The following is a 27,173-nucleotide window of genomic DNA, read 5'->3' on the forward strand; positions in this document are numbered from 1 at the left end:
ATTTAGGAACCAGGTTTTAAATTGTAAGACATTTCCAGGGGCAGATGTGGACTCTGACCACAATCTATTGGTTATGAACTGTAGATTAAAACTGAAGAAACTGCAAAAAGGCGGGAATTTAAGGAGATAGGACCTGGATAAACTGACTAAACCAGAGGTTGTAGAGAGTTTCGGGGTGAACATTAGGGAAGTATTGACAGGAATGGAGGAAAGAAATACAATAGAAGAAGATTGGATAGCTTTGAGGGATGAAATAGTGAAGGCAGCAGAGGATCGAGTAGGTAAAAAGAAGAGGGCTAGTAGAAATCCTTGGGTAACATAAGATATATTGAATTTAATTGATGAAAAGAGAAAATATAAAAATGCAATAAAGGAAGTAGGCAAAAAGGAATACAAACGTCTAAAAAATGAGATCAACAGGAAGTGCAAAATGGCTGAGCTGGGATGGCTAGAGGGCAAATGTAAGGATGTAGAGGCTTATCTCACTAGGGGTAAGAGAGATGCTGCCTACAGGAAAGTTAAAGAGACTTTTGGAGAAAAGAGAACCACTTGTATGAATATTAAGAACTCAGATAGATACCAAGTTCTAAGCAAAGAAGTGAAAGCAGAAAGGTGGAAGGAGTATATAGAGGGTTTGTACAAGGGTGATGTACTTGAGGACAATATTATGGAAATGGAAGAGGAAATAAATGAAGATGACTTGGGAGATATGATACTGCGTGAAGGGTTTGACAGAGTACTGAAAAACTTAAGCTGAAACAAGGCCCCGGGAGAAGACAACATTCCATTAGAACTACTGATAGCCTTGGGAAAGCCAGCCCTGACAAAACTCTACCATGTGGTGAGCAAGATGTATGAGACAGGCGAAATACCCTCAGACTTCAAGAAGAATATAATTCCAATCCCAAAGAAAGCAGGTGTTGACAGATGTGAAAATTACCGAACTATCAGTTTAATAAGTCACAGCTGCAAAATACAAACGCGAATTCTTTACAGACGAATGGAAAAACTAGTAGAAGCCAACCTCGCGGAAGATCAGTTTGGATTCCGTAGAAATGTTGGGACACATGAGGCAATACTGACCCTACGACTTATCTTAGAAAATAGATTAAGGAGAGGCAAACCTATGTTTCTAGGTTTCTAGCATTTGTAGACTTAGAGAAAGCTTTTGACTGTTGACTGGAATACTCTGTTTCAAATGTTGAAAGTGGCAGGGGTAAAATACAGGGAGCGAAAGGCTATTTACAATTTGTACAGAACCCAGATGGCAGTTATAAGGGTCGAGGGGCATGAAAGGGAAACAGTGGTTGGGAAGGGAGTGAGACAGGGAGGTTAAAATTCATGGAGAAGAAGTAAAAACTTTGAGGTTCGCCGATGACATTGTAATTCTGTCAGAGACAGCAAAGGACCTGGAAGAGCAGTTGAACGGAATGGACAGTGTCTTGAAAGGAGGATATAAGATGAAGATCAACAAAAGCAAAATGAGGATAATGGAATGTAGTCAAATTAAATCGGGTGATGCTGAGGGTATTAGATTAGGAAATTAGATGCTTAAAGTAGTAAATGAGTTTTGGTATCTGGGGAATAAAATAACTTATGATGGGCAAAGTAGAGAGGATATAAAATGTAGACTGGCAATGGCAAGGAAAATGTTTCTGAAGAAGAGAAATTTGTTAACATCGAGTATAGATTTAAGTGTCAGGAAGTCGTTTCTGAAAGTATTTGTATGGAATGTTGCCATGTATGGAAATGAAACGTGGACGATAAATCGTTTGGACAAGAAGAGAATAGAAGCTTTCAAAATGTGGTGCTACAGAACAATGCTGAAGATTAGATGGGTAGATCACATAACTAATGAGGAGTTATTGAATAGAATTAGGGAGAAGAGAAATTTGTGGCACACCTTGACTAGACGAATGGATTGGTTGGTAGGACATGTTCTGAGGCATCATGGGATCACCAATTTAGTATTGGAGGGCAGTGTGGAGGGTAAAAATCATAGAGGGAGACCAAGAGATGAATACACTAAGCAGAGCAGATTCAGAGGGATGTAGGTTGCAGTAGGTACTGGGAGATGAAGAAGCTTGCAGAGGATAGAGTAGCATGGAGAGCTGTATCAAACCAGTCTCTGGACTGAAGACCACAACAACAAGATACAGAATTTTTCATTTTATAAAGTGCACAGTTGTAGATTTTTGAACATTTAAAACAAGTTGCCAGTCTTTGCACCACTTTGAAACCTTATCAAGATTTGAGTGAACATTTATGCAGCTTCTTTCAGACAGTACTTCATCATAGATAACTACATCATATGTGAGAAGTCTGAGGTTACTATTAGTATCTGCAGGGAGATAAATATACAGCATAAACAGCAAGGGTCCCACACACTTCCCTAGGGCACACCTGAAGTTACTTCTATATCTGATGATGACTCTCCATCCAAGGCAACATGCTGTGTCCTTCTTACCAAAAAGTCTTCAATCCAGACACAAATTTCCCCTGCTACCCCATGTGATTGTGCTTTTGACAATAAGTGTAGGTGTAGTAATTAGTCAAATGCTTTTGTGAAATCAAGAAATACTGCACCTATCTGACTGCCATGATCCAAAGCTTTCAGTATGTCATGTGAGAAAAGTGCGAGTTGGGTTTCACATAATCGATGTTTTCAGAACCCATACTGGTTGATGTGGTGGACATCTTTCTGTTCGAGATATATCATTGTGTTTCAGATTGGTATATGTTCTACGGTTCTGCAACAAATTGAGGTCAATGATATTGCATGGTAGTTTTGTGGATCACTTTTACTACCCATCTTGTTGGCAGGTATGACCTGTGCTTTTTCCAAGAACTGGGCGTGATTTTGTGTTTGAGGGATCTGTGATAGGTTATTGTTAGAAAAGGGGCTAACTAAGCCACAATTTTGGTTTAGAATCTGGCAGGGATTCCATCGGGCCTTGGAGCTCTGTTCAATTTTAACAATTTCAGCAGTTTTAATGATTTCAGCTGTTTCTCAATGCCACTGATACTAATACTTATTTCACTCGTCTTTTCAGTGGTACAAAGATTACAGTGGGGCAATTCTCTTGGGTTTTGTTTGTATAATAACATTTGAAAATGGAGTTAAGCATTTCGGCTTTTGCTTTGCTACCATCAGTTTCATTTTCTATCTCGTTCGCTGGGGACTGTACACTAGTTTTGGTGCCACTAATGGCCGTTACATATGACCAGAAACATCATTTGATAGTATTCTACTGTGGTAGTTGTTGAAGGTTCACTCATTGCTCCCTTGACAGTCAAATGTGTTTAATTCAGCATCTCTGTCTGTACCCATATGCTATGTTTTACACCTGTTACGCAGAAATCTGTTTCTTTAGAAGTTTCTTTACAGTACCTCCCATTATGAACTGTTCTACATAGTACATATCTATCCAGTGCATGGTCAATTATTCTTTTAATCTTGAGCCATAGTTCCTCTACATGTTCCTGCCCTGTGCTGAAAATTTCAAGTTCCTCATTGAGATATGACACTACTATTTTTTTTTAAATCTAGATTACTAATATACACATCTTTCTGCTTGTTTTAGTTATCCTTTGTACTTTGGTAATCATTGCTGCCACAACCATGTCATAATCACTGATACCGCTTTTGATGTGGACATCCTCAAAGAGGTCAAGCCTATTTGTTGTCATTTGACCCAATATATTTCCATCATGAGTGATGTTCCAGACTATCTGTCCTTGGTAGTTTTCAGAGAAGGCATTTAGTAATGTTCGAATATCTTACCTCATCCACCACTAACAAAGCTAATTTTCCCAATTAATTGTTGGATGATTAAACTTTCCACCAATGATTACAGTATGATTGGGGAACTTAGTTACAAGTGAACTGGGGTTTCCTTTAAAGTTTTCAGTTACATTAGGAGATGGGTCTGGTCATTTTATGCTCAGCTCTGATACTGAGTCTTGCCCAATCAATCTCAGATGCAGCTTCAGTTTCTATCTTGATAGATTTGAGATTTTTGTCTACAGCCTTTCCTTTCACTATACACTTAAATTGTTGCCCAAAATCTCACTGCTATCAATTTCAGGTTTCAACCAGTTTCTTGTACCTAGCATTATGTGAACTTCAGTGTTTTTCAGGAGTGGTTCAGACTCTGGTACTTTGTTGCGATGCTTTGGCAGTTAACCATTAGGATTTTAATACTCTCACCTGTGGGAGATATTTCTTTCAATGTTACTCTGATCTTCTAGGTTTCCTACAGATATTGTCATGTTGATTGGATGGAGAGTCACCTAAGCTGAAAAACCCTTATGTGCACCACAACACAGTCAGCTATCTGAGTGGCAGTCTCTGATGTGTAGTGCACACCTGACCCATTTAGAGGGACTCTTCAGTTCTCAACTGTACAGTGCAAGACCAAGAAGTCACAGCCCAGCTTGTCACAGAACATTTGAAGTCTCTGGTTCAGTCCCTCCACTTGACCCAGAACCAGAGGGTCATGATCAGTTCTGGGGACAGTGCTGCAGACTGTATGCTCAACTGAAACTCTGTGTACTACAGTGATTAGACATTCCTAATGGATACTTTGTACAAACTGTGTAATTTACTTATACTATACATTATACAGAAAATACTACTGTTAAGGGGGTGGGGGGAGGGTGGGCATGTACCTCTTTACAACAAGTCAGAACAGTTTTGTTCCCCGTAATTGTATTCAATCCAAGAGAAGTTATAAAAATCTTCAGCTTAATTTTGCAGCTAATAATTGTCCGATAGTTACTGTATGGAAAGATGTGGTGATCAGCACTATTTTGGGTCTAATAACTAAACAAAGTAAACTATGCATTATATATGTGAAGAAATAAAAGAATTAAAGATCATGCCTTGAGCAAAACACACTTTGCTTTGTTCCCAAGCAGAATGCTTCAAAACATATTTATTATCAAAGCAAGTTTAGACACGAGAAGTGAGAATTCCACAAAGGGAATTCACTTCAAGATGAATCTGATAAGAAGTTAGTTTTTCAAACCAGGTACATATTCCGATGTAGCAGACATGTCTGGAAAATGGTATTTTATTACTAGGTACCTACTCAGGGGTAGGCAGACATACCTGGGACATGATATCCTACTACGGAAAAATTATCTCTAACTTTCAGTAAGTGAGGAGAATGAAGTGACATAAAAGACAATAGTCACATTCTGTGATTTGTAAATTCTTCTCATTCACATCTGTGTCCTACTCCAAATTTTATCCATTAATGTTCTTCACACATTGTCATTTGTAAATCACGTTGACCCAAATGACAGAATGAGCTCAGCAACAAACAGCTTATTTCTCCAAACTTTGGTGCATCAATGTTTTTCAAAACTCCTAAGATAAATATTGAAAAATGTTGTCAACATATTTTTACTTTATAAAAATGACTAATTATCTATGTGTTTCTTGTTCAGGTTTTATTTCCCCAAAGGGAAGCCAAGCAGTGAACAAAATTTGGACGCTGTAGTTCAAAAAATATCTGCTGCATTTCAACAGTTTCCTGGGCAGCAGGTATCCCAAGAAAATTTTGCAGTTATCACCAAGGTGAGTGTCTTTCCAATAGTTTTAAAAGATGTGGTTCCTTGTGGTTTTTAGAGTATGTTAGATGCTTCATTTCCATTCATGCTATTGAGAAAAGTAGTCTTGTAATCTAGATAGAAGCGTACTCTCTAAATTATTGTAAAGAGAGGGGAGGGGGAGAGGAGGAGGAGGAGGAGGAGAGAGAGAGAGAGAGAGAGAGAGAGAGAGAGAGAGAGAGAGAGAGAAGTGTGTAGGGAACAATGTTTGGTTCATTGGTGATGGCAAGGGGGGGGGGGGGGGGGTACCATTTTGTATAGCATATTGCTGTACATCACTGTATTATTACTGAAGTATGGCAGAAGTGCAGTCTGGAGGAGATCAATTAGCATCATCTTTCTTTCATAACTAGTGGCTAGATCAGAAAAGGAATAAATTTTATTGGATGCCGGCAGTCAGTGGAAATGATTTTTAGAGAAAGGCTGAAAACTAGGCCATCTTCCACTGTTATGAAAAATGTAGCATCATTTCTTTGCTTCATTTATTATCATTTTCTGCATATCGCAGCTCTGTGGATATGTTTCAGTACATCATAACATATGATAGAGAGACATAACTGTCACAAATGATTTGTATGCTATTTTCAAACCAAAATGTCATTAATAATAAACTATAACTTATTCTTTAGTCTTTCCAGGTTTGGGTTGCAAAAGTCTTGTTTGATTTCACCACCTTGTCCCCAGTGTTCTCATAGATCTTCTTCATAAATCAATGTAATGTTGAATTTGTTCTGGAACCCCTGTCTGCTACATTTGTGAAACATCTTGTTTCTATTTAGTTTTATTCTGCAGTGACATGTTTTATGTTGTTAGCAGTGCACCTACATCCCCTTGTACGCCCATTTTAGCTTTACACAGATATGAGGAACATCATTTCAGGTGTAAATCTTCATGTTTTCATAGTATAATGCTTTATCCATAAAATTATGCAAATGGAGCCCTATCCAGCAAGACTCCTCTGCTGATATTTCAGCAGAATATGTCCAGCCCTCTCCCTTTGTATAAGGGAGATTTGAGACTGTATCCTTAGCTTACCAGATGACTGGACTGTTCTGTGCCAAATGATCAGGAGAGGAGACTTACAGGATATGGATGCATTTTGCTTAATTTTATACAATATAATTTCGAGTGTTTATATTCACTTAAGGCCTATTATGGTTTAGCCCAGCAATCTGATCTGTATAACAGCATAGTAACTTTAATTACCATCAACAGTTATATTTTGCTTTCTGCACAAAACACAGGCAACTCAGGAGGCATTGAGCTGCCAGACCCACCATCCAACTTATCCTGCCAAGAGGTCAATAAGCTCCTGATGAAGATACTATGTACCATACTTACACATGCCGATAATAAATTTTGTGCAGAAAAGACCGATAAAGGAATTTCCTTTTCAAGTAATTTAGTGAGAGAATGAATAGCAATATGCATTGTTAAACTGTGTTGCATTTCCTTATACTTGCAGTGTGGTATTTCTCCAAAATAGTGTGTGCTTTGGACATCCTGCTCTTGCAATTTAGGTATCATTTTAATGATCTTAAATATCATTAAAAATTCAAAAGAGTAAATACTTGCAGCTTTGTGTAAATAAATGTACAAACTCTGTTCTGAACGTTTAGAAAGGAAACTATTCATTTTAAATTTTTATGTAGCCATTCATTAAAAGAGATCTTGCTTTTAGTCACATTCTCAGCTAAAAATCAACAATATTGACAAGTAATTGTAAAACAATCACTGTCAAGAGTGGCCTTCTGCCTGATGTTCATTTACGGCCTATGCTCAGCATTGTATTGTGACGTTAAATATTTTGTTTACTAGGCATTAATAATGAAATGTCCGCCCCTGGTAGCTGAGTGGTCAGCGTGATGGACTGTCAATCCTAAGGGCCCGGGTTCGATTCCTGGCTGGGTCGGAGATTTTCTCCGTTCAGGGACTGGGTGTTGTGTTGTCCTAATCATCATCATTTCATCCCCATCGACGCGCAAGTCGCCGAAGTGGCGTCAAATCGAAAGACTTGCACTAGGCAAGTGGTCTACCCAACGGGAGGCCCTCGTCACACACCATTATTATTATTTAATGAAATGAAAAACTTTAAGCTGCACATTTGAGTTTTTGATAAACTGGAAAAGAAATGGATGGAATAATTGAAGGTACTACAGTATCAATTTAATTGAGATAAATATACTGCAAAATTAGAAAATACTTGTATGTGACACATGGTTAAACGTTTTAACATGAGTTCATTTATTTCATTTTCCTGATTTCCTGTGTGAGGAAAAATTATCCAGTGCATATGTATTAATCTTGCATGAAATAATATATGCTTATGTTTTTAGGCTTGTGACTGCCCACTGTACTGGAAAGTTCCACTTTTCATTGCTGCTGGAGGTGAAAAATTAGGACACGTCGAAGCGAATTCCTTCATAGATTTCTGGAAGCAGTAAGTATGTTTCAAATGAAAGTGCTGCAACCGATGGTTGCTTCTTCAGGAAGGAGAGGGAAAGACAAAAGGATGTGGGTTCCCTCTCCTTCCTGAAGAAGCAACCATCGGTTGCGAAAGTTAGTAATTCTGTGTGTGTGTTTGTGTGTTTTGTTCATTGTGCCTGTCTGCCAGCGCTTTCCCGCTTGGTAAGTCTTGGAATCTTTCTTTTTAATATATAAATAGTCATACATGTACAACGCACACATGATTGGTCATCTCTGGGTACTGTAGCCCCAATAGGATGAGCAGTGATCTAAACTAGGGTGGGTAATGAGGATACAGAAGGGACATGGGGCGGGGTGAGGAGTGGAGGTAGACGCTAGCAGGGTATGGGAGAGAGAAGACACTGTAATGCTGTTTGTGGGAGTGTGTTGGGATGTGTCGTGCAAGGAAGAGGTTGGAAGCAGGTGGATGACAGGAACTGGTCCACAATAAATGAATACTGCAAACAACTTACCTCTTGATCTTACAATAACCTATACTATGTGATTCCAAACAAATAAATATTATGTACATTAGAGTTCAATGGGACTATTCTATTTTAGAGTCTTTTTTATATTATACATGTAATTCAGGTGAAGAATGTTGCAAGTTACATATTTTGTGAAGTAGTCTCCTCATCTGGCATGAAACTGTTTTTCCCCTTGAGATCCAACTGTTTGTTCTAGAATTCCCCCTCATGGTAACAGTTCTTTGTGGAAATGCAGTTAGAAAGAAGTGGGTTACTGTAACAATGAGGGTGTTGAATTTTTGCTTTATGTCATTAATTTTTAAACCTGTCCACCATTTTTTAAAGAAGCTGTTGAAGCTGCTTACGTTATCTTTACTATTGCTTCTACATGAGGTTCTTAAAGATATGTTGTTAGTAATACAGCCTTTTATTTTCGAGCTTAATATTTCAGCAAGATGGTTACTAAAGCCTGCACTGAGAACTTTTAGTGAAGCTCCATGTATGCTGTTTTGCAAGTATCTGTTACTCAGATAACAACTTTTACTTCATCCTCAAATTCTAGGATGTAGCAAGGTTCAAAAGGGTCTCTCTGTTTTTACATTTTGTGAGAAAATCAATGTTTAAGTCACCGCATATTATCAAACCTTAATCTATTTTATTTATATTGTTTAACAATTACTCCAGTTTATTTAATATAAGTTCAGAATTTCCAGATGGTGATCAGTAAACAATAACAATATCCAGGTTGAACTGAAAAATTTTTGTAGCTGCATTTTGTAGACCTTTTTGACACTTGTTCCAGTTAAGTTAGATAGATTAGTAAAATCTGTATTTTCCCTAATGTAAATTGCTATGTCATCCTGTTTGCTATTATTTTTGCAACAATAGGAAGAGGAAAGAATTTATTTATTTTTGTATGTAATACTAATTCAGGCTTAAGCCAGTGCTTAAAAATGCATAATAGTGAGATATCCTTTCATTCACCTGTTAACAGTACATTATTGTTATCGATCTTATTATTGTGATGAACTGTAATCTAGCCTATTTGATACACAGTTTGCAATGCATCTTTCACACCTACAGTATGGACAGTCTTAAGTTGTTGTTGTTGTTGTTGTTGTGGTCTTCAGTCCTGAGACTGGTTTGATGCAGCTCTCCATGCTACTCTATCCTGTGCAAGCTTCTTCATCTCCCAGTACCCACTGCAACCCACATCGTTCTGAATCTGCTTAGTGTAGTCATCTCTTGGTCTCCCTCTACAATTTTTACCCTCTACGCTGCCCTCCAATACTAAATTGGTGATCCCTTGATGCCTCAGGACGTGTCCTACCAACCGATCCCTTCTTCTGGTCAAGTTGTGCCACAAACTTCTCTTCTCCCCAATCCTATTCAATACCTCCTCATTAGTTATGTGATCCACCCATCTAATCTTCAGCATTCTTCTGTAGCACAACATTTCGAAAGCTTCTATTCTCTTCTTGTCCAAACTATTTATCGTCCATGTTTCACTTCCATACATGGCTACACTCCATACAAGTACTTTCAGAAATGACTTCCTGACACTTAAATTTATACTTGATGTTAACAAATTTCTCTTCTTCAGAAACGCTTTCCTTGCCATTTTATATCCTCTCTACTTCGACCATCATCAGTTATTTTGCTCCTCAAATAGCAAAACTCCTTTACTACTTTAAGTATCTCATTTCCTAATCTAATTCCTTCAGCACGACCCGACTTAATTCAACTACATTCCACTATCCTCGTTTTGCTTTTGTTGATGCTCATTTTCTATCCTCCTTTCAAGACACTATCCATTCCGTTCAACTGCTCTTCCAAGTCCTTTGCTGTCTCTGACAGAAGTACAATGTCATCGGCAAACCTCAAAGTTTTTATTTCTTCTCCATGGATTTTAATACCTACTCCAAATTTTTCTTTTGTTTCCTTTACTGCTTGCTCAATATACAGATTGAATAACATCGGGGAGAGGCTACAACCCTGTCTCACTCCTTTCCCAACCACTGCTTCCCTTTCATGCCCCTCGACTCTTATGACTGCCATCTGGTTTCTGTACAAATTGTAAATAGCCTTTCGGTCCCTGTATTTTACCCCTATCACCTTCAGAATTTGAAAGAGAGTATTCCAGTCAACATTGTCAAAAGCTTTCTCTAAGTCTACAAATGCTAGAAACATAGGTTTGCCCCCCCTTAATCTAGCTTCTAAGATAAGTCGTAGGGTCAGTATTGCCTCACATGTTCCAACATTTCTACGGAATCCAAACTGATCTTCCGCGAGGTTGGCTTCTACTAGTTTTTCCATTCGTCTGTAAAGAATTCGCGTTTGTATTTTGCAGCTGTGACTTATTAAACTGCTGGTTCGGTAATTTTCACATCTGTCAACACCTGCTTTCTTTGGGATTGGAATTATATTCTTCTTGAAGTCTGAGGGTATTTCGCCTGTCTAATACATCTTGCTCACCAGATGGTAGAGTTTTGTCAGGACTGGCTCTCCCAAGGCCGTCAGTAGTTCCAATGGAATGTTGCCTACTCCGGGGGCCTTGTTTCGACTCAGGTCTTTCAGTGCTCTGTCAAACTCTACACACAGTATCGCATCTCCCATTTCGTCTTCATCTACATCCTCTTCCATTTCCATAATATTGTCCTCAAGTACATCGCCCTTGTATAGACCCTCTATATACTCCTTCCACCTTTCTGCTTTCCCTTCTTTGCTTAGAACTGGGTTTCCATCTGAGCTCTTGATGTTCGTACAAGTGGTTCTCTTATCTCCAAAGATCTCTCTAATTTTCATGTAGGCAGTATATATCTTACCCCTAGTGAGATAAGCCTCTACATCCTTACATTTATCCTGTAGCCATCCCTGCTTAGCCATTTTGCACTTCCTGTTGATATCATTTTTGAGACGTCTGTATTCCTTTTTGCCTGCTTCATTTATTGCATTTTTATATTTTCTCCTTTCATCAATTAAATTCAATATTTCTTCTGTTACCCAAGGATTTCTACTAGCCCTCATCTTTTTACCTACTTAATCCTCTGCTGCCTTCACTATTTCATCCCTCAAAGCTACCCATTCTTCTTCTATTGTATTTCTTTCCCCCATTCCTGTCAATTACTCCCTTATGCTCTCCCTGCAACTCTGTACTACCTCTAGTTCCTTTAGTTTATCCATGTCCCATCTCCTTAAATTTCCACCTTTTTGCAGTTTCTTCAGTTTTAATCTACAGGTCATAACCAATAGATTGTGGTCAAAGTCCACATCTGCCCCTGGAAATGTCTTACAATTTAAAACCTGTTTCCTAAATCTCTGTCTTACCATTATATACTCTATCTGATACCTTCTAGTATCTCCAGGATTCTTCCATGTATACAACCTTCTTTTATGATTCTTGAACCAAGTGCTAACTATGATTAAGTTATGCTCTGTGCAAAATTCTACCAGGCGGCTTTCTCTTTCATTTCTTTGCCCCAGTCCATATTCACCTACTATGTTTCCTTCTCTCCCTTTTCCTACTATCGAATTACAGTCACCCATGACTTTTAAATTTTCATCTCCCTTCACTATCTGAATAATTTCTTTTATTTGATCATACATTTCTTCAATTTCTTCGTCATCTGCAGAGCTAGTTGGCATATAAACTTGTACTATTGTAGTAGGTGTGGGCTTCGTATCTATCTTGGCCACAATAATGCATTCACTATGCTGTTTGTAGTAGCTTACCCACATTCCTATTTTCCTGTTCATTATTAAACCTACTCCTGAATTACCCCTATTTGATTTTGTATTTATAACCCTGTATTCACCTGACCAGAAGTCTTGTTCCTCCTGCCACCGAACTTCACTAATTCCCACTATATCTAACTTTAACCTATCCATTTACTTTTTAAAATTTTCTAACCTACATGCCCGATTAAGTCATAAGTAACCAACCAAATAATGAAAATACACAATGATTTTCCATGGTTTGAATGCGCACATAGTCCATCAAATAATGTCTCAGTTCCTGTAGCATAACAGTCTTGTTTGAACTAAAACAGATCATACATGAAATAGATGGTAAACTAACGTATTTTCTCTTACAAATGTTCAATGTGTGCATCTTTAGTGACATGGTGTACATCCAACCTAAAATCCATTTCTTCCGACAGCTCTGTTAACAAGTCCAGAGAAATGGAAGCAGGAGCTTCTTTTCTCCGCCTCACATGTGGCAGATGTTTTTGCAACATAGGGGTCAGAATTAAACTTTAAACAAAATACATGTTGAACCAAAATTACAGATTCATTCTTAGCAAACTGCAGAACACGAAATGCTTTACATTCAGGAATCACCATTTAGTGTGTGGGGCATATGTCGTAGTACAAACAACAAAGCAGTACTCATTATCTGAAACTGTTTGAGTTACAGTTTAATTGTGATGTTCAACCAGAACTGTAAAACACTTATAGGTGATAGTATTAAAATTTATAATGGGGACATTCTTTTATGAATGCCCTGTACTTCGTGAATGTGTACTTTCAAGTTATGAAGTTCTCAATTACAATTGGACAGCAAATTAATGTGGAATTTTAGTTCTTTGAAATAAAGTCAGAGTGCACACAGAAAAAACCCAGAGTTTCCGTAATCATCATTTATTTTCATTCTTAAATACTTTCTGAATTTTTCAATCACTTATATTTCATGATTTATTATGATTAATACATTTTTTCAAAGCTCATTGATGACACAATCAACCATTATAGTGCTGTACACAGACACCTCCTTAATTGAGCTTGCGATCCTGTTCACAGTTTAAATGTGTGCAAAATTTCTTGTTTCTGATTGGCCAAATCCAAGGTGGTCGCCTCGAACCAATCCCATTCTGAAGTTCCTGTAGACAGGCTACTTGCAATTCATAATTTCTCCTATGTATGTGACTCAGACACAATGCAAATGCATGTTCCCATGCTCTCTCAGTTGCATACTGGTGTGGCTCAGACACAATGCAAATGCATGTTCCCATGCTCTCTCGGTTGCATACTGTTGTAAAGATTCACCTGTCGTGTACATGCCGCACTTATTTCCTTATTCAATCAAACAATAAAACAAATGAAATTGATATTATTAACATAAATCAGAACACCAATAAAATTAAAATTATTATAGAACAACAAGAGCTTTACAGAAAATGATTTTGTTTTGACATTGTAAAGCTAGGTATATCATCAAACACAGTGATTGCTTTTAGCCAATACTTATGAACTTGTCAGGAAGTTACTTATTCATGGGAGCTGTAAATTTTGTTTTACATAATTTTATTTATCTTGAAGAGCTCTGCAAATAAGAAGCTGAACTTTTTATTGCCATTAGCAATTAGCATAAAAATGTTGTATCAAGTTTCATCCTGTTTAGTGTTGGGCAAAGGTCTGATGAATGTAGTATTTTGTCACTTGTAAGCCTTGTGACATAACAGATTATATTTGTGCATGGATGATATGTTTCTGTCACGAGTGATGCTCTGGGACATATAGGGTGGGCACACATGGATACAGGCAAGGCAGTGGTGGTGTGTTGGCTGCTGGCTCATGGCTGCTTCCGGTGCCCATGGCAGCCAGCTCTCAGTGGACATGGCAGCCAGGCAGCTGAGCTACGAGGATGGTTTGAAAAGTTTTCGGAATGGAATAGAAAAAAACTACTTACATCACTGAAACTTCTTTTATTTTTCAATGTAGTATCCTTGTAGATTAATGCAGTTGCTCCAGTGATGTTCCAGTGCCATGATCCCATCTCGAAAATGAGTTTCCTCCAGGCCTGCAAAATAGTTGTCAACTCTGGCTATCAGTTCTTCGTTTGAAGTGAATCTTCATCCACCAAGAAAAATTTTCAGTTTTGGGAAGAGGTGGAAGTCTGATGGAGCCATATCAGGTGAATAAGGCGGATGTGGCAACAACTCATACCTTAGTTTGTGTAATTTTGCCATGACGATGGCACGTGTGTGTGGGTACGTATTGTCTTGATCGAAGATGACTTTATTCCCTGCGAAACCTGGCCTTATTTCCCATATCTTTTGTTGCAGTTTGTCCAGCAGGTTAGCATAGTATTCTCTAGTAATTGTTTGCCCAGTGGGGAGATAATCTACAAACAGAATCCCCTTTGCATCCCAGAACACTGATGTCATGACCTTTCCCGCCGAAGGAATTGTCTTTCCTTTTTTTGGTGGCGGAGAATCAACATGTTTCCACTGATTTGACTGTTGTTTTGTCTCTAGGGTATAGTAGTGCACCCAAGTTTCATCTGTGGTCACAAACTGGCACAAAAAATCTTGTTTGTTTCTCCTAAAACAGGCCAAACATTGTTCCGATATGTCCATTCTCATGCTTTTTTGATCCAGCATCAAGAGCCACAGCACCCATCTTGCAGATAATTTTTTCATTTCTAATTCTTCAGTTAAAATGTGATATACCCTTTCAGATGACATCTGGCAAGCGTGAACAATTTAATGCACTTTCAATCGGCGATCCTCCATGACCATTTAGTGTACTTTTGCAATGATTTATGAAGTAGTGACACATCTTGGCTGACCACTGCACAGATCATCATCTAAGCTCTCCCGACCAAATTTAAATTCATTTGTCCACTTGGCAACAGTTGAATATGAAGTAGCAGAGTCCCCCAGTGTATTCTGGAAATTGGCATGAATGTCCTTTGCTTTCATACCTTTCTTTATGAAGTACTTAATCACTGCTCGAATGTGTTTTTTCCATCTTTGCAAATCACTACATGGGAACAACAAGAGAGCCACGTCACTGCCACAGCTCTTTTCCAAGAGCGCTGATGTGGCACGTGTTTACAGGCAACAGTCCAATGAATATCATGTGAAAAACTCGTTGCGCTAGCGCTGACCGCTTGTGGTGATTCTGAGAACTTTTCAAACCACCCTCTCATTTTGACATGTCAGATTCAAAGTAGCAGAAATTATGGTAGTTTGCCCTCTAGTGGACACAGTGGCATATATTATATTGTTCACATACGTGCACCCACAGTGCAAACTGTAATATATAAAGTGAAAAACAATATGTCAGTATACAGATATGATTTGTAATTAATTTAAGTTAGGATATACAGCACCGAGATGATTTTGTGACTGAAATTCAGCAAATATTTAATAACTTTTATAATATTTGTGGCACAAAAGAGGTCAAGCACCCAAACTGTAGCTCTCAGTGATGCGCACCAAATGAACTACTCACATGTTTTGTAATGGGATACTTTTTATTTGAACTTTAATTAAAAATCAATATATAATCTGATGCAAGACACATATGCAATCAGCAAGGCAGTATGCATTGATGAACAAAATTGTACACCAGATCCAACAGTTAGTTTGTAAAATTTATATTTTTTATTGTGTGTTTTTTAAATTCATTATTGATAAATTTGCATAGTTTCACATGCAACTTAGAAACAATTACAGCTATCATTGTTGTGATAACTTCTGAAAAGAGGAAGAAAAAATATCCATTTTTATCTTAATAATTGACAGCATAGGGATTATGAACTGATTTTTAGACCTGCAACAAAACTTTGCATTTGTTTAATTTTAAACTTTGCCCAAATTACTACACAAATATTAAGTGTAAGTTATCAGTTTCGATTAGAAATTTAGTGCACAACTAATGGCCCAATCAGATTTTGGATATCATTTATGTGTAAAAAGTTATATATCAGGCTGGTGAAAATACAAAGTCATTAAGCAACATAGATGCAGGGTGATTCCATAGAGGGGAGGCTTTGAAAGGGTGGTAGTGAACTTACGATTATAGACCATATGGTTCAAATGTGAAGAGACAAGATCTATCCTGGTCTGAGCAGTCATTCAGCCACACACATTTATGACTCTTAGAAATATTTCACATAACTTCATTGAGGACTTAAATTTGTTCTGCATCAGTCAGGACTCTGATTAATTTCCATCATTAGTTCAGCAGAACATGTATTTTTGCATGTGAAGTTCATTTGGATTCTGAATTTGTGCACTGAGTCTAGACTTTAACTCAGTTTGCCAGTGAAAGACTTTTGAATATTTTCTGCTGTTAATCAACACTTAGGTTAGTGCATTGTGTGTTGATTAGACTCTTTTTATATGTGAATTAGTGTTAGCTTCTGTAAAATTTTAGCTATCTGCATTTTCCAGCTATTTTTGTGTATTATTTTTATATAGGATGTTTGCTAACCACTATTAAGAGGTTCCAGTTGTTTTCAAATCACTTAATCACACAGCTACTTTTAGCAGCCTATGAATTAATATGCAAATTTTAAAGACAATAAACAGTTTTAGGTAAAATTTAAACATTGCAGTTGGAGTATGTTATTTAACATTGTTTGCTCTTATGTTCAACCTAGTGACACTATTTTTCAGTCAGATTAAACCATCAGAGGTGAATTCATTTGTTTATTTTATTTTAAAGGCACACAGTAACTAGACAGCCTTCATATCATCTCCTGTTTAGTCAGTGAGAGCTGTTATTGTGACAGCCTGAAGATGGCAGAGATGAAATAGAGGGAGAAAAAGATTATCTACATCCTGTACAGAATCAAAGTGCATGTATTGGTATGAAAGAAAGGCTGTAGTTGAGAAGGAAGTTAGTCAGTTTCATAGCTTAAATCCCTTGTTATTCAGTCTGTGTGTAGAGTAAGCAGTAAAGGAAATAAAGGTGGTATTTGGAAAAAGTTTGGGAGAAAAAATAAAAACTATAAAGGTTTGCCAATGGCATTGTAATTTTGTCATAAATACCAAAGGACTTGGAAGATCTGTTGAATGGAATGGATAGTGTCCTGAAAAGAATTTATAGGATGAACATCATTGAATCTAGCCTAACTGTATCAGACAATGGTGGGGGAATTAGATTAGGAAATAAGACCTGAAAGGAGTCAGTGGTCTTTGTTACTTTGACACCAAATGACTGACAATGGGTGAAATAAAGAATATATAAAACACAGATTGGCAATAACAAGGAAAAAGTTATTGAAAAAGAAAAAAAATGTTTCGTCTATTGAACAATGGAAAGCCCAGTAAGGAATAACAGTAATATAGGCAGGATAGATTGTTACTCATACATAGAGGAGAAATTGAATTGTTGATAGGCACAATGAAAAAGAATGGTAGAAATATTCAGCTTTTGGACAAAGTTCCTCAGAAGTAGAAAACTCATACACATTCACAGAAGAACATTTCATGCACATGTAGCCACTGTCACCTCCAGCCACTAAGACTCATCTCCCGACTGCATCTGATAAGAGCAGCAATGTAGCTGGCATGGGTAATGGGGGTATAGAAGAATTGTAGGGTGAGGAGGGATAGGTATAACAGGGTAAGGGTGTGCAAAGTGCTGTAATGCTGCCTGTGAGTGTGTGTTGGAGGAATATGGTGGGTACAGGATAGTTCTTCAAGGGTCAGCATTGGAAGATTGTGCTGGGGGATGGGGGGGGGGGGGGGGGCGGGGGGAGGAGGGGGAGAGTGGAGAGAAGAGAGGAGAGAGAGCAAAGCAGAGAAGGGGAAAGGACTACGTAGATGCATTTGCAGAGTAGAAGGTGTTTGTAATACTGGAGTGGAAGCACAGAAGGATAAGCAGTGGAAGGCAGGGACTAGGGAAGGTTGAACCTGAATGGTTATGGAAATGAAGGGCATGTCATAAGGAGAGTTCCCATCTGTGCAATTCAGAGAAAGGTGGTGGTGGTGGTGGTGGTGGTGGTGGTGGTGGTGGTGGTAGTGGTAGGAAGAACCCAGATGGCACAGGCTATGAAGCAGTTTGGCCACAGGTGGCCATTCATGCAGGCAGACAGCTTGTTAGTTGTGATTCTTGAGTTTCTCCCGGCGTATTTGATAATCAAAATATCCACGGGTGTACTGCTGGTCTACAGTGTCCAACGGGCACAAGATTTCAGCGATCATACATGTCGCCATCATCAGGTGAACTGACGGACTGAGCTCCTGTGAAGAGAATAGAAGAGAAAAGTGGACGATAAACAGAAGAGATAGGAGAAGAATAGAAGCTTTTGTTATGTGGTGCTACAGAGAAATGTTGAAGATTAAATGGGTAGACTGGCTGTCCAATGAAGAGGTACTGAATTGAAAAGAGGAGAAAAGAAATTTGTGGCACAACTTAAGTAAAAAAGGATAGGATGGTAGGACACTTCTTCAGCCACCAAGATATAATTAACTTGGTATTGGAAGGTAATGGGGACATAAAACCTATAGAGGAAGACCAAGACTTGCATATAGCAAGCAGATTTAAATGTAACATGTAGGACTCCAGGTTAGGGAAACATCGTACCTCTACATGAGAGCAAAAGTGCCTTCATTCTTGATTCAGTCACCATTGTCTAATGCAGGTGGTTCTCTAATGAAATCATGTTACTTTATAGTGTGTATGTGTGTGTGTGTGTGTGTGTGTGTGTGTGTGTGTGTGTGTGTAGGGGGAGAGGGGGGGGGGGGGGGTGTTGTATTCACCATGTGATATGTTGAATTTTTTGTCTATATAACTATATTCTTATCTGTCTACATCTGTATTCTATAAGACACTATGTGTTGAGTTGAAGTTTTTCTGTTTCTGTTTTTATTGATAATACATGAGACACAAACCGGTGTGACACAAGCTACAGAGTGTACCACTCTCTTTTGCCCCTTTTGTATTTTGTCCTGTTTCATTCACAGATGGTACACAGGAACTAAGACTGTCTGTACTGCTCCATGTTGGCCAGGCATTCTCTAATTCTAATTTCACGATGGTAAAGGGAGATGTACATTTGGGGCAGCAGTAGGTTTCATGGCTCACTTTGGAACATGGATTCATGTAATTTTGTGAGTTGTCTCTCCTGTGTGCATAATGACCTTCTTGTTAAATTATCCACTACTGATTGTTGAGCACTTCTGTAATGTTCTTACATTGACTAAACAAGCTCAGATTGAATCGTGCAGATCTTTGAATCTTTTCTATATCTTTCATTTTGGTGACCATTTTTTTTCATACAATTACCATAGTTATTTGCTTAACTTATTTCTGATTATAGTATAACAATATTTTATTGTCTATGCCAAGTGACTTTGATAAATAATTACACTCATTTATGGATTTTTATGATTAAGCCATCATACTCTATCATTTTGGAGAAGAAATCTAATGTGTGTCACTGAATGAAGTACAGTGAATGCTTTTGTTTTGTTTTGTTTTTATTTTAGGTTATCGTCATCCTGTCATGACCAGGCATCCCGTTTCATGTATATACTCACTAAAGGGCAAATGCGGCCTTTGGTTGCAGATGACTTTGTACCTCTTGTGCAAGATGTTGTTGACACACATCCTGGTCTGACTTTCCTCAAGGAGGCAACTGAATTTCATTCACGCTATGTTCATACTGTAAGCACTTTTTCAATAATTGCTGTATCAAACTAACTAAATTGTTACTAACAATGTTAACAATATTGTTACATTCCATCCTGTATTTTTCATTTTTTTTAAATTGTAACTAAGCATGATATATTACATCATAATGCAGAGAGTAGTCAGAGCGAGAAAAATCCCTTCATAATATCTTCATTCTTGAATATGAGAAATATTTCCTGCATTCTGTGGATTTAAAATGTGGCCCAGCATGTTTATAGTGTATGTTAAGAGTGTATCTTTCCTTGCAGTAGATCTGTAATTATTGTAAAGATTCATTTTTGGTGTAAACATACAGTGTGAGGCAGAAAGATTCATTGAAGAAAAAGCAGATGATATTATAATTATTAAATCATTTAACTCAATCAGCTTCTCTATTCAGTTGACAAATACATATAATTAAAAACTGGTCACATTTGTAGGCTGAAAGAAAAAAAGAAGTGTGCTGCTTGCCACATGAGCAATTTAAGGCTTGACATTTTCATTTGTATTAAATTTGAGCCAGCAGGCTGTTTAGCAAACTGTAAATAGTTGGCATCTAGCCATACTCAGAAACAATTCATGTATATACAGGGTGTTACAAAAAGGTATGGCCAAACTTTCAGGAAACATTCCTCACACACAAATAAAGAAAAGATGTTATGTGGACATGTGCCCGGAAACGCTTACTTTCCATGTTAGAGCTCGTTTTGTTACTTCTCTTCAAATCACCTTAATCATGGAATGGAAACACACAGCAACTGAACGTACCAGCGTGACTTCAAACACTTTGTTACAGGAAATGTTCAAAATGTCCTCTGTTAGCAAAGATACACGCATCCACCCTCCGTCACATGGAATCCCTGATGCGCTGATGCAGGCCTGGAGAATGGCGTATTGTATCACAGCCATCCACAATACGAGCACGAAGAGTCTCTACATTTGGTACCGGGGTTGCGTAGACAAGAGCTTTCAAATGCCCCCATAAATTAATGTCAAGAGGGTTGAGGTCAGGAGAGTGTGGAGGCCATGGAATTGGTCCGCCTCTACCAATCCATCAGTCACCGAATCTGTTGTTGAGAAGCGTACGAACACTTCGACTGAAATGTGCAGGAGCTCCATCGTGCATGAACCACATGTTGTGTCGTACTTGTAAAGGCACATGTTCTAGCAGCACAGGTAGAGTATCCCGTATGAAATCATGATAACTTGCTCCATTGAGCGTAGGTGGAAGAACATGGGGCCCAATCAAGACACCACCAACAATGCCTGCCCAGACGCTCACAGAAAATCTGTGTTGATGACGTGATTGCACAATTGGGTACAGATTCTCGTCAGCCCATGCATGTTGATTGTGAAAATTTACAATTTGATCATGTTGGAATGAAGCCTCATCCATAAAGAGAACATTTGCTTTGAAATGAGGATTGGCACGTTGTTGGATGAAGCATTCGCGGAAGTGTACCTGTGGAGGCCAATCAGCTGCTGATAGTGGCTGCACACGCTGTACATGGTACGGAAACAACTGGTTCCCCATAGCACTCTCCATGCAGTGACGTGGCCAACGTTACCATGTACAGCAGCAACTTCTCTGACGCTGACATTAGGGTTATTGTCAACTGCACGAAGAATTTCCTCGTCCATTGCAGGTGTCCTCATCGTTCTAGGTCTTCCCCAGTCGTGAGTCGTAGGCTGGAATGTTCCGTGCTCCCTAAGACGCCGATCAATTGCTTCGAACGTCTTCCTGTCGGGACACCTTTGTTCTGGAAATCTGTCTCAATACAAACGTACCGCGCCATGGCTATTGCCCCATGCTAATCCATACCTCAAATGGGCATCTGCCAACTCCGCATTTGTAGACATTGCACTGACTGCAAAACCACATTCGTGATACACTAACCTGTTGGTGCTAAGTACTGATGTGCTTGATGCTAGTACTGTAGAGCAATGAGTCGCATGTCAACACAAACACCAAAGTCAACATTACCTTCCTTCAGTTGGGCCAACTGGTGGTGAATCGAGGAAGTACAGTACATACTGACGAAACTAAGAATAGTTTCTCTATTCACACAATTTTGTTAAAAATTGTACAAATAATATACAATACATGTAACTAACTTAACTAAGAATGAATGCAGATTTCATTGTTTTGCTTATTTAGTTATAATGAACATAAATGACAAGAGACAACCAGTCATTTGTAATTGATTGCTGCACAGTGCATAGACATGTGTAATACTGCAAAATCTTTGCCACCTTTTGAGGCGCCACTCTTTCCCTAGTTGAGGAACATGCTCTCCCCGCACAACCACACAGAGATTCAAACACATCCACCCACAGTGGTGTCAACTGTGATTGCTTAGGCTGACAGAAATTTAGGAAAAGAAAGGATTAAGACGACTGGGTGATGTACTCAACAAGGAAGCAGTGAGATGGTATCAGAGGGCAGGGGCAGAAGAGATGGATGCACAAGCAAGTGAAAGGTTTGGACAACACAGATACGATGTTGAAGATGGCAGGAGAGGAAATGGTATGGATAAAGTCAGGGAGAATGACTAGTTCTAGTGAGGTTTGAGCTGTGAGGACTGCAAGAATGGAGGACGTGCATAGTTAATAAGATCTGGTGTTGTGGGGAGCAGGTGGGGCCACATAGAAGTGGTCTGTGAAGCAGCTGTTGTAGAGCTGGACTCGGCTGTAAGTGGTTCTGCATATTCACCTGCCCCCAGAATTCTCCATGAAAGGTGTCATCTTTCATTTTGCATATAGCAGGTCACCCATAAATAAATTAGTATAGGGGGATGGCATGTGGGTACCCACAGTATTTCCACAGACTTTTTGCAGATTTGACCTTCAAAGGGGAGATAATTACAATTTAGAACATTACTTAGGAATGAGATGTGAGTGCAGGTCCAGAAGGACACTGTGGGAGGTAGTGTTCCCTGGCAGGAAGAACACAAGCTGGAGGATGTCAGTTGACAGGGATGTATCGTCCACTGTGACAAGCAAGGAGTTTGGTTGTAATGGGGCAGGAAATGTGAGATACAGTCTAGGAGTTGAGTGGTGTTATGTGTGTAGCAAGGGTGGTTGCAGACTGTTGGTTGGAGGTGTTGCCAGTGGAGGCAGAGGATCTGTCAGAGGAAGTGTTGTAAATGGCTGTGAAGGAGTGAACACCTCAAGGAGCTTTGGCATGTAGTTAAAAGGTTGATTGATAAGTAATATTAATTCAGGTATTAGGTTTTGGGATGGACCCAGTGTTTAGAGGAGCTGCTGGAGGGCATGTTGAACTTCAGGAATGGGATTGTTGTGGTGTTGGAAAGTTGTTGGGGCCTATCAGGCACGTTGACTGGTTCTGATCACCGGCCAAAACCTCCCATTAGCCCCTTTCACACTCCTTACCCTTAACTTCAACCTTAATTCACCTGTCATTTTTCACATAACACTAAATTTGCCACTACTGCAGAGAGGTATATGACAGTCCCTGTACAACTTTATCCCTCAGAGTTCAACAACGTAAAGTTTTTTGAAACATGGTCCTCTGCATCAATACATTCTTGCCAGTGCAATTTACATGTGTTGTAAGCTTTCTGGAACTCCTCAGTTGGGACACTCTTTAGGGAAGCCATCAGAGTAGCTTGCATGTTGTCTATCATCTCAAAATGCTTTCATTTGAGGTTCCTTTTCAGCTGAGGAATCAAAAAAAGTCCATCAGGATCAGATTGAGACTGTAGCATCATCATCATACCAATTCGAGTTGAGTGGTTTCCACGAAGTGTGGAACTCCTTATGGATGTGGGTGCCATTGTGATTCAGTCTGTGGAGCACATATTTTTAAAATTGAGGGTTTGCAGTCTGACCAGGGGGTATGTACTCATGGTGCACTATCCCCCTCAGATTGGGGAAAAATAAGGAAAAAAAAAAAAAAAAAACAATGGCCACGGACTTCACCCAGGACTTGCTCATGCAAGCTTTCTTCTGGCATGGTGATGATGTCATGTGCCATTCTGCACAGGAAATTTGAACCATCTTCACAGAGTTGCTTGAATTCTTCACACACTTTCACTTGGTGTTGCTTCAGCACATCAGTCAAAACTCTGGGAGCAAGTTTTGCGCAAATCTTTCACATGGCCATATCTTCTGATACAATCTCATGAACAGCTGTTTTCAGCAAGTCCAGTAATTGTGGCATCAAGCAAACATTCTATCGATGGTCTGAATTCAGTAACTGACACACACCAGTGACGTGGTCATCCATTCACAGTGCTGACAGGCATCCTGCATGGACCTCATCACCAAACTCTTCCCAAGCCCCTCTGAATATTTTGTGCTACATGTTCAATTGTGATCTGGAAAGGCTGTTGTGCCCAAAAGCTCCTTTAAACATTGCAAAAAATTTCCAGGAGTATCTTGTTGATATGCATGCCAAACTTTATCACACTGTGTTGCCCTAAAGCACTCTCCAAATTCGACACAACCTCTACGTAGAGGTTCGTCGAAGAAGCTGCCTTAATCCTCCAAAAGCATTGAGGCAATTTAGCGACCTACTGCTGGAAAGTTATGGGTGGCCATCCCCCCCCCCCCTCTCCTCTGCCCCATGCCCCCACCCCTTCCCTCCCCAGCCAGTTCGAATGATCTGTGTCATATCGTTGTCACAAAAAAATTGACACATTTCTTTCTCGACACACCCTGTATGTGTGGTTGTATGGGAAAATAAGTACTTAAACTTGAAAAAGAGCAGCAGCATGAAAGATCCCGAAGTGTTTGTACTATTAGATATGTCTGTGCACTGTACAGCAACCAACTACACGTGAGTGGTTGCATTCTTAATTTTTGTTTATTGTTTCCACCACTGATTTTCTGTTACTGCTTATTTTGTTAGGTAAATACTAGTATCTAGGTCAAAAATCTCCAAGTTACCGACCTTTAAAGCTGCACTGCTTCTTTATTTTAAGTAATTTATTAGTTTAATATTAGTTTTATTAGCATCATACTTTTTAATGTAGACCGCCATTATCCAAAACTGTATTTTGTCTACTAACAACCAGGAGTACAGTTTGTCCATGAACAGAATTTTACTTAAGCTGTACATTTTAGTATTGTAGGGTTCCAATATGAGTAAAATACATATCAGTGAACTTAACACAAAAACAGTGGATGAGGCAGAGATTTAATAAATGATTTGACATAGCCTAGGGAAGACATTTGATTTTCGTGAGTGGTTGGGTTCTTGTCAGTTAATTTGTTGGTTTCTGAGATGTTACATCTAATTATTAGTTTTACCTTTTATATGAAATATGGGAAGATATGTTAACCTTGTGCATTCATCAGAATTTAATTACAAATAGCTGCCAAGTTGAGAGAGAGAGAGAGAGAGAGAGAGAGAGAGAGAGAGAGAGAGAGAGAGATACCCTGTTGGTGTGACAGTAAATGCAGGATGGGCAAATGAGTGTGACTACATTGTGGACTCCCAGTGCATGCAACAATAATCTGAGGTTGTACAAGTAGTGGTCTCTACATGTGCCACAGTATCAAAAGTATACAGTGAGTATAATGATTCAAGGGAAACTGGTCCCACCAAAGCTTTCTGCCATGAGAAACATCCGTGTGATGACAAGGTCTGCCATCACCTATCACAAATTGTAACAGCAGATAAACAGGCCACAGTCCAGCAAATAAATCGCCAGTCGAGTTGCGCCAAACAAGTAACCATGATACAGAAACCACCTCACTGATACCACTGCTCACGACACATCACAGAGCATGGAGATAAGCACATTCACAGGGATACCACCAACTATACAATCATAGAAGAAATGAGGTTCCCTTACTGATGAGTTGCAGTATCTATGGATACACTCTAGTCATAGGGTATGTGTATGTCAAAAATTGCAGGAGGTACTGCTTTCAGAAAGATGGTAGAAATTTTCTCTTGAAGAGGCTGTTTACTCACCATAAAGTAGGATCCATAATATGTCTGCCAACACTTCTCTGCAGCAAATGAAACAATCTCCCTGATGAGGTGCATTTGTTGTTCCCTGGCAGCAACCAGAAAACCATCATCTACCTTCAACGAGACACCGGAGCACTTTAATGTTCTTGCAATCTGCCAGAATGATTTCTGTAGCACTCCATATAGATGAAGGTGCTTGTGTAGGCCCACCAGGTCACCCAACTTTAATCCTATTGAGAGCATTGGTGCACTGTAGAGACAGATGTGCACATCTTGCACCCATTCGAGGAGCTGTTTACAGGAAGGATCGTTGAACACATGCACACAACTACAGGCCTATATTGTTGATGTCAGTCCATAGTAGAATATTGGAAGATGTTTGATGCTTGTGTATTACACTGAAGAGCCAAAGAAACTGGTAAACCTGTCTAATATTGTTTAGGGCCCTTACGAGCATGCAAAAGTGCCGCAACACGATGTGGCATGGGCTTGACTAATGTCTGAAGTAGTGCTGGAGGGAATTGACACCATGAATCCTGCAGGCCTGTCCACAAATCTGTGAGAGAATGAGGGAGTGGAGATGTCTTCTGAACAGCACAATGCAAGGCATCCCAGATGTGCTCAATAATGTTCATGTCTGGGGAGTTTAGTGTCCATCAGACGTGTTTAAACTCAGAAGAGTGTTCCCTGAACCACTTTGTAGCAATTCTGGATGTATGTCGCATTGTCTTGCTGGAATTGCCCAAGTCTGTCAGAATGCACAATGGACATTATTGGATGTAGATGATTATACAGGATGCTTATGTATGTGTCACCTGTCAGAGTCGTATCTAGATGTATCAGGGGTCCAATAACACTCCAACAGGACACGCCCCACATCATTACAGGGCCTCCACCAGCTATAATGGTCCCCTCCTGACATGCAGAGTCCATGGATTCACGAGATTGTCTCCATACCCATACACATCCATCCACTCGATACAATTAGAAATGAGACTCTTCCAATGAGGCAACATGTTTCCAGTCATCAACAGTCCAATGTTGGTGTTGATGGGCCCAGGCGAGGCATAAAGCTTTGCATCATGCAGTCATCAAGGGTACACGAGTGGGCCTTCAGCTCCAAAAGCCCATGTCGATGAGAGGGTTTCGTTGAATGGTTTGCACACTGACACTTGCTGATGGCCCAGCATTGAAATCTGCAGCAATTTGTGGAAGAGTTGCACTTCTGCCACGTTGAACCATTTTCTTCAGTCGTTGTTGGTCCTGTT

General features: G+C 39.2%; 1 protein-coding gene across 2 annotated transcripts in view; it reads left to right on the forward strand.

Annotated features, from left to right (window-relative positions):
• The window catches only part of LOC126335094 (uncharacterized), a 789,781-nt gene that overhangs the window by 682,234 nt on the left and 80,374 nt on the right, over window positions 1–27,173 (forward strand). For both annotated transcript variants that reach the window (XM_049998003.1, XM_049998004.1), the window contains exons 8-10: window positions 5,455–5,584; window positions 7,953–8,056; window positions 19,778–19,955. In XM_049998003.1, the coding sequence (XP_049853960.1) occupies window positions 5,455–5,584; window positions 7,953–8,056; window positions 19,778–19,955 (412 nt within the window). The remainder of the gene's footprint in view (window positions 1–5,454; window positions 5,585–7,952; window positions 8,057–19,777; window positions 19,956–27,173) is intronic.

This window comes from Schistocerca gregaria, chromosome 2 (genome assembly GCF_023897955.1).
Source record: "Schistocerca gregaria isolate iqSchGreg1 chromosome 2, iqSchGreg1.2, whole genome shotgun sequence".
NCBI lineage: Eukaryota > Metazoa > Arthropoda > Insecta > Orthoptera > Acrididae > Schistocerca > Schistocerca gregaria.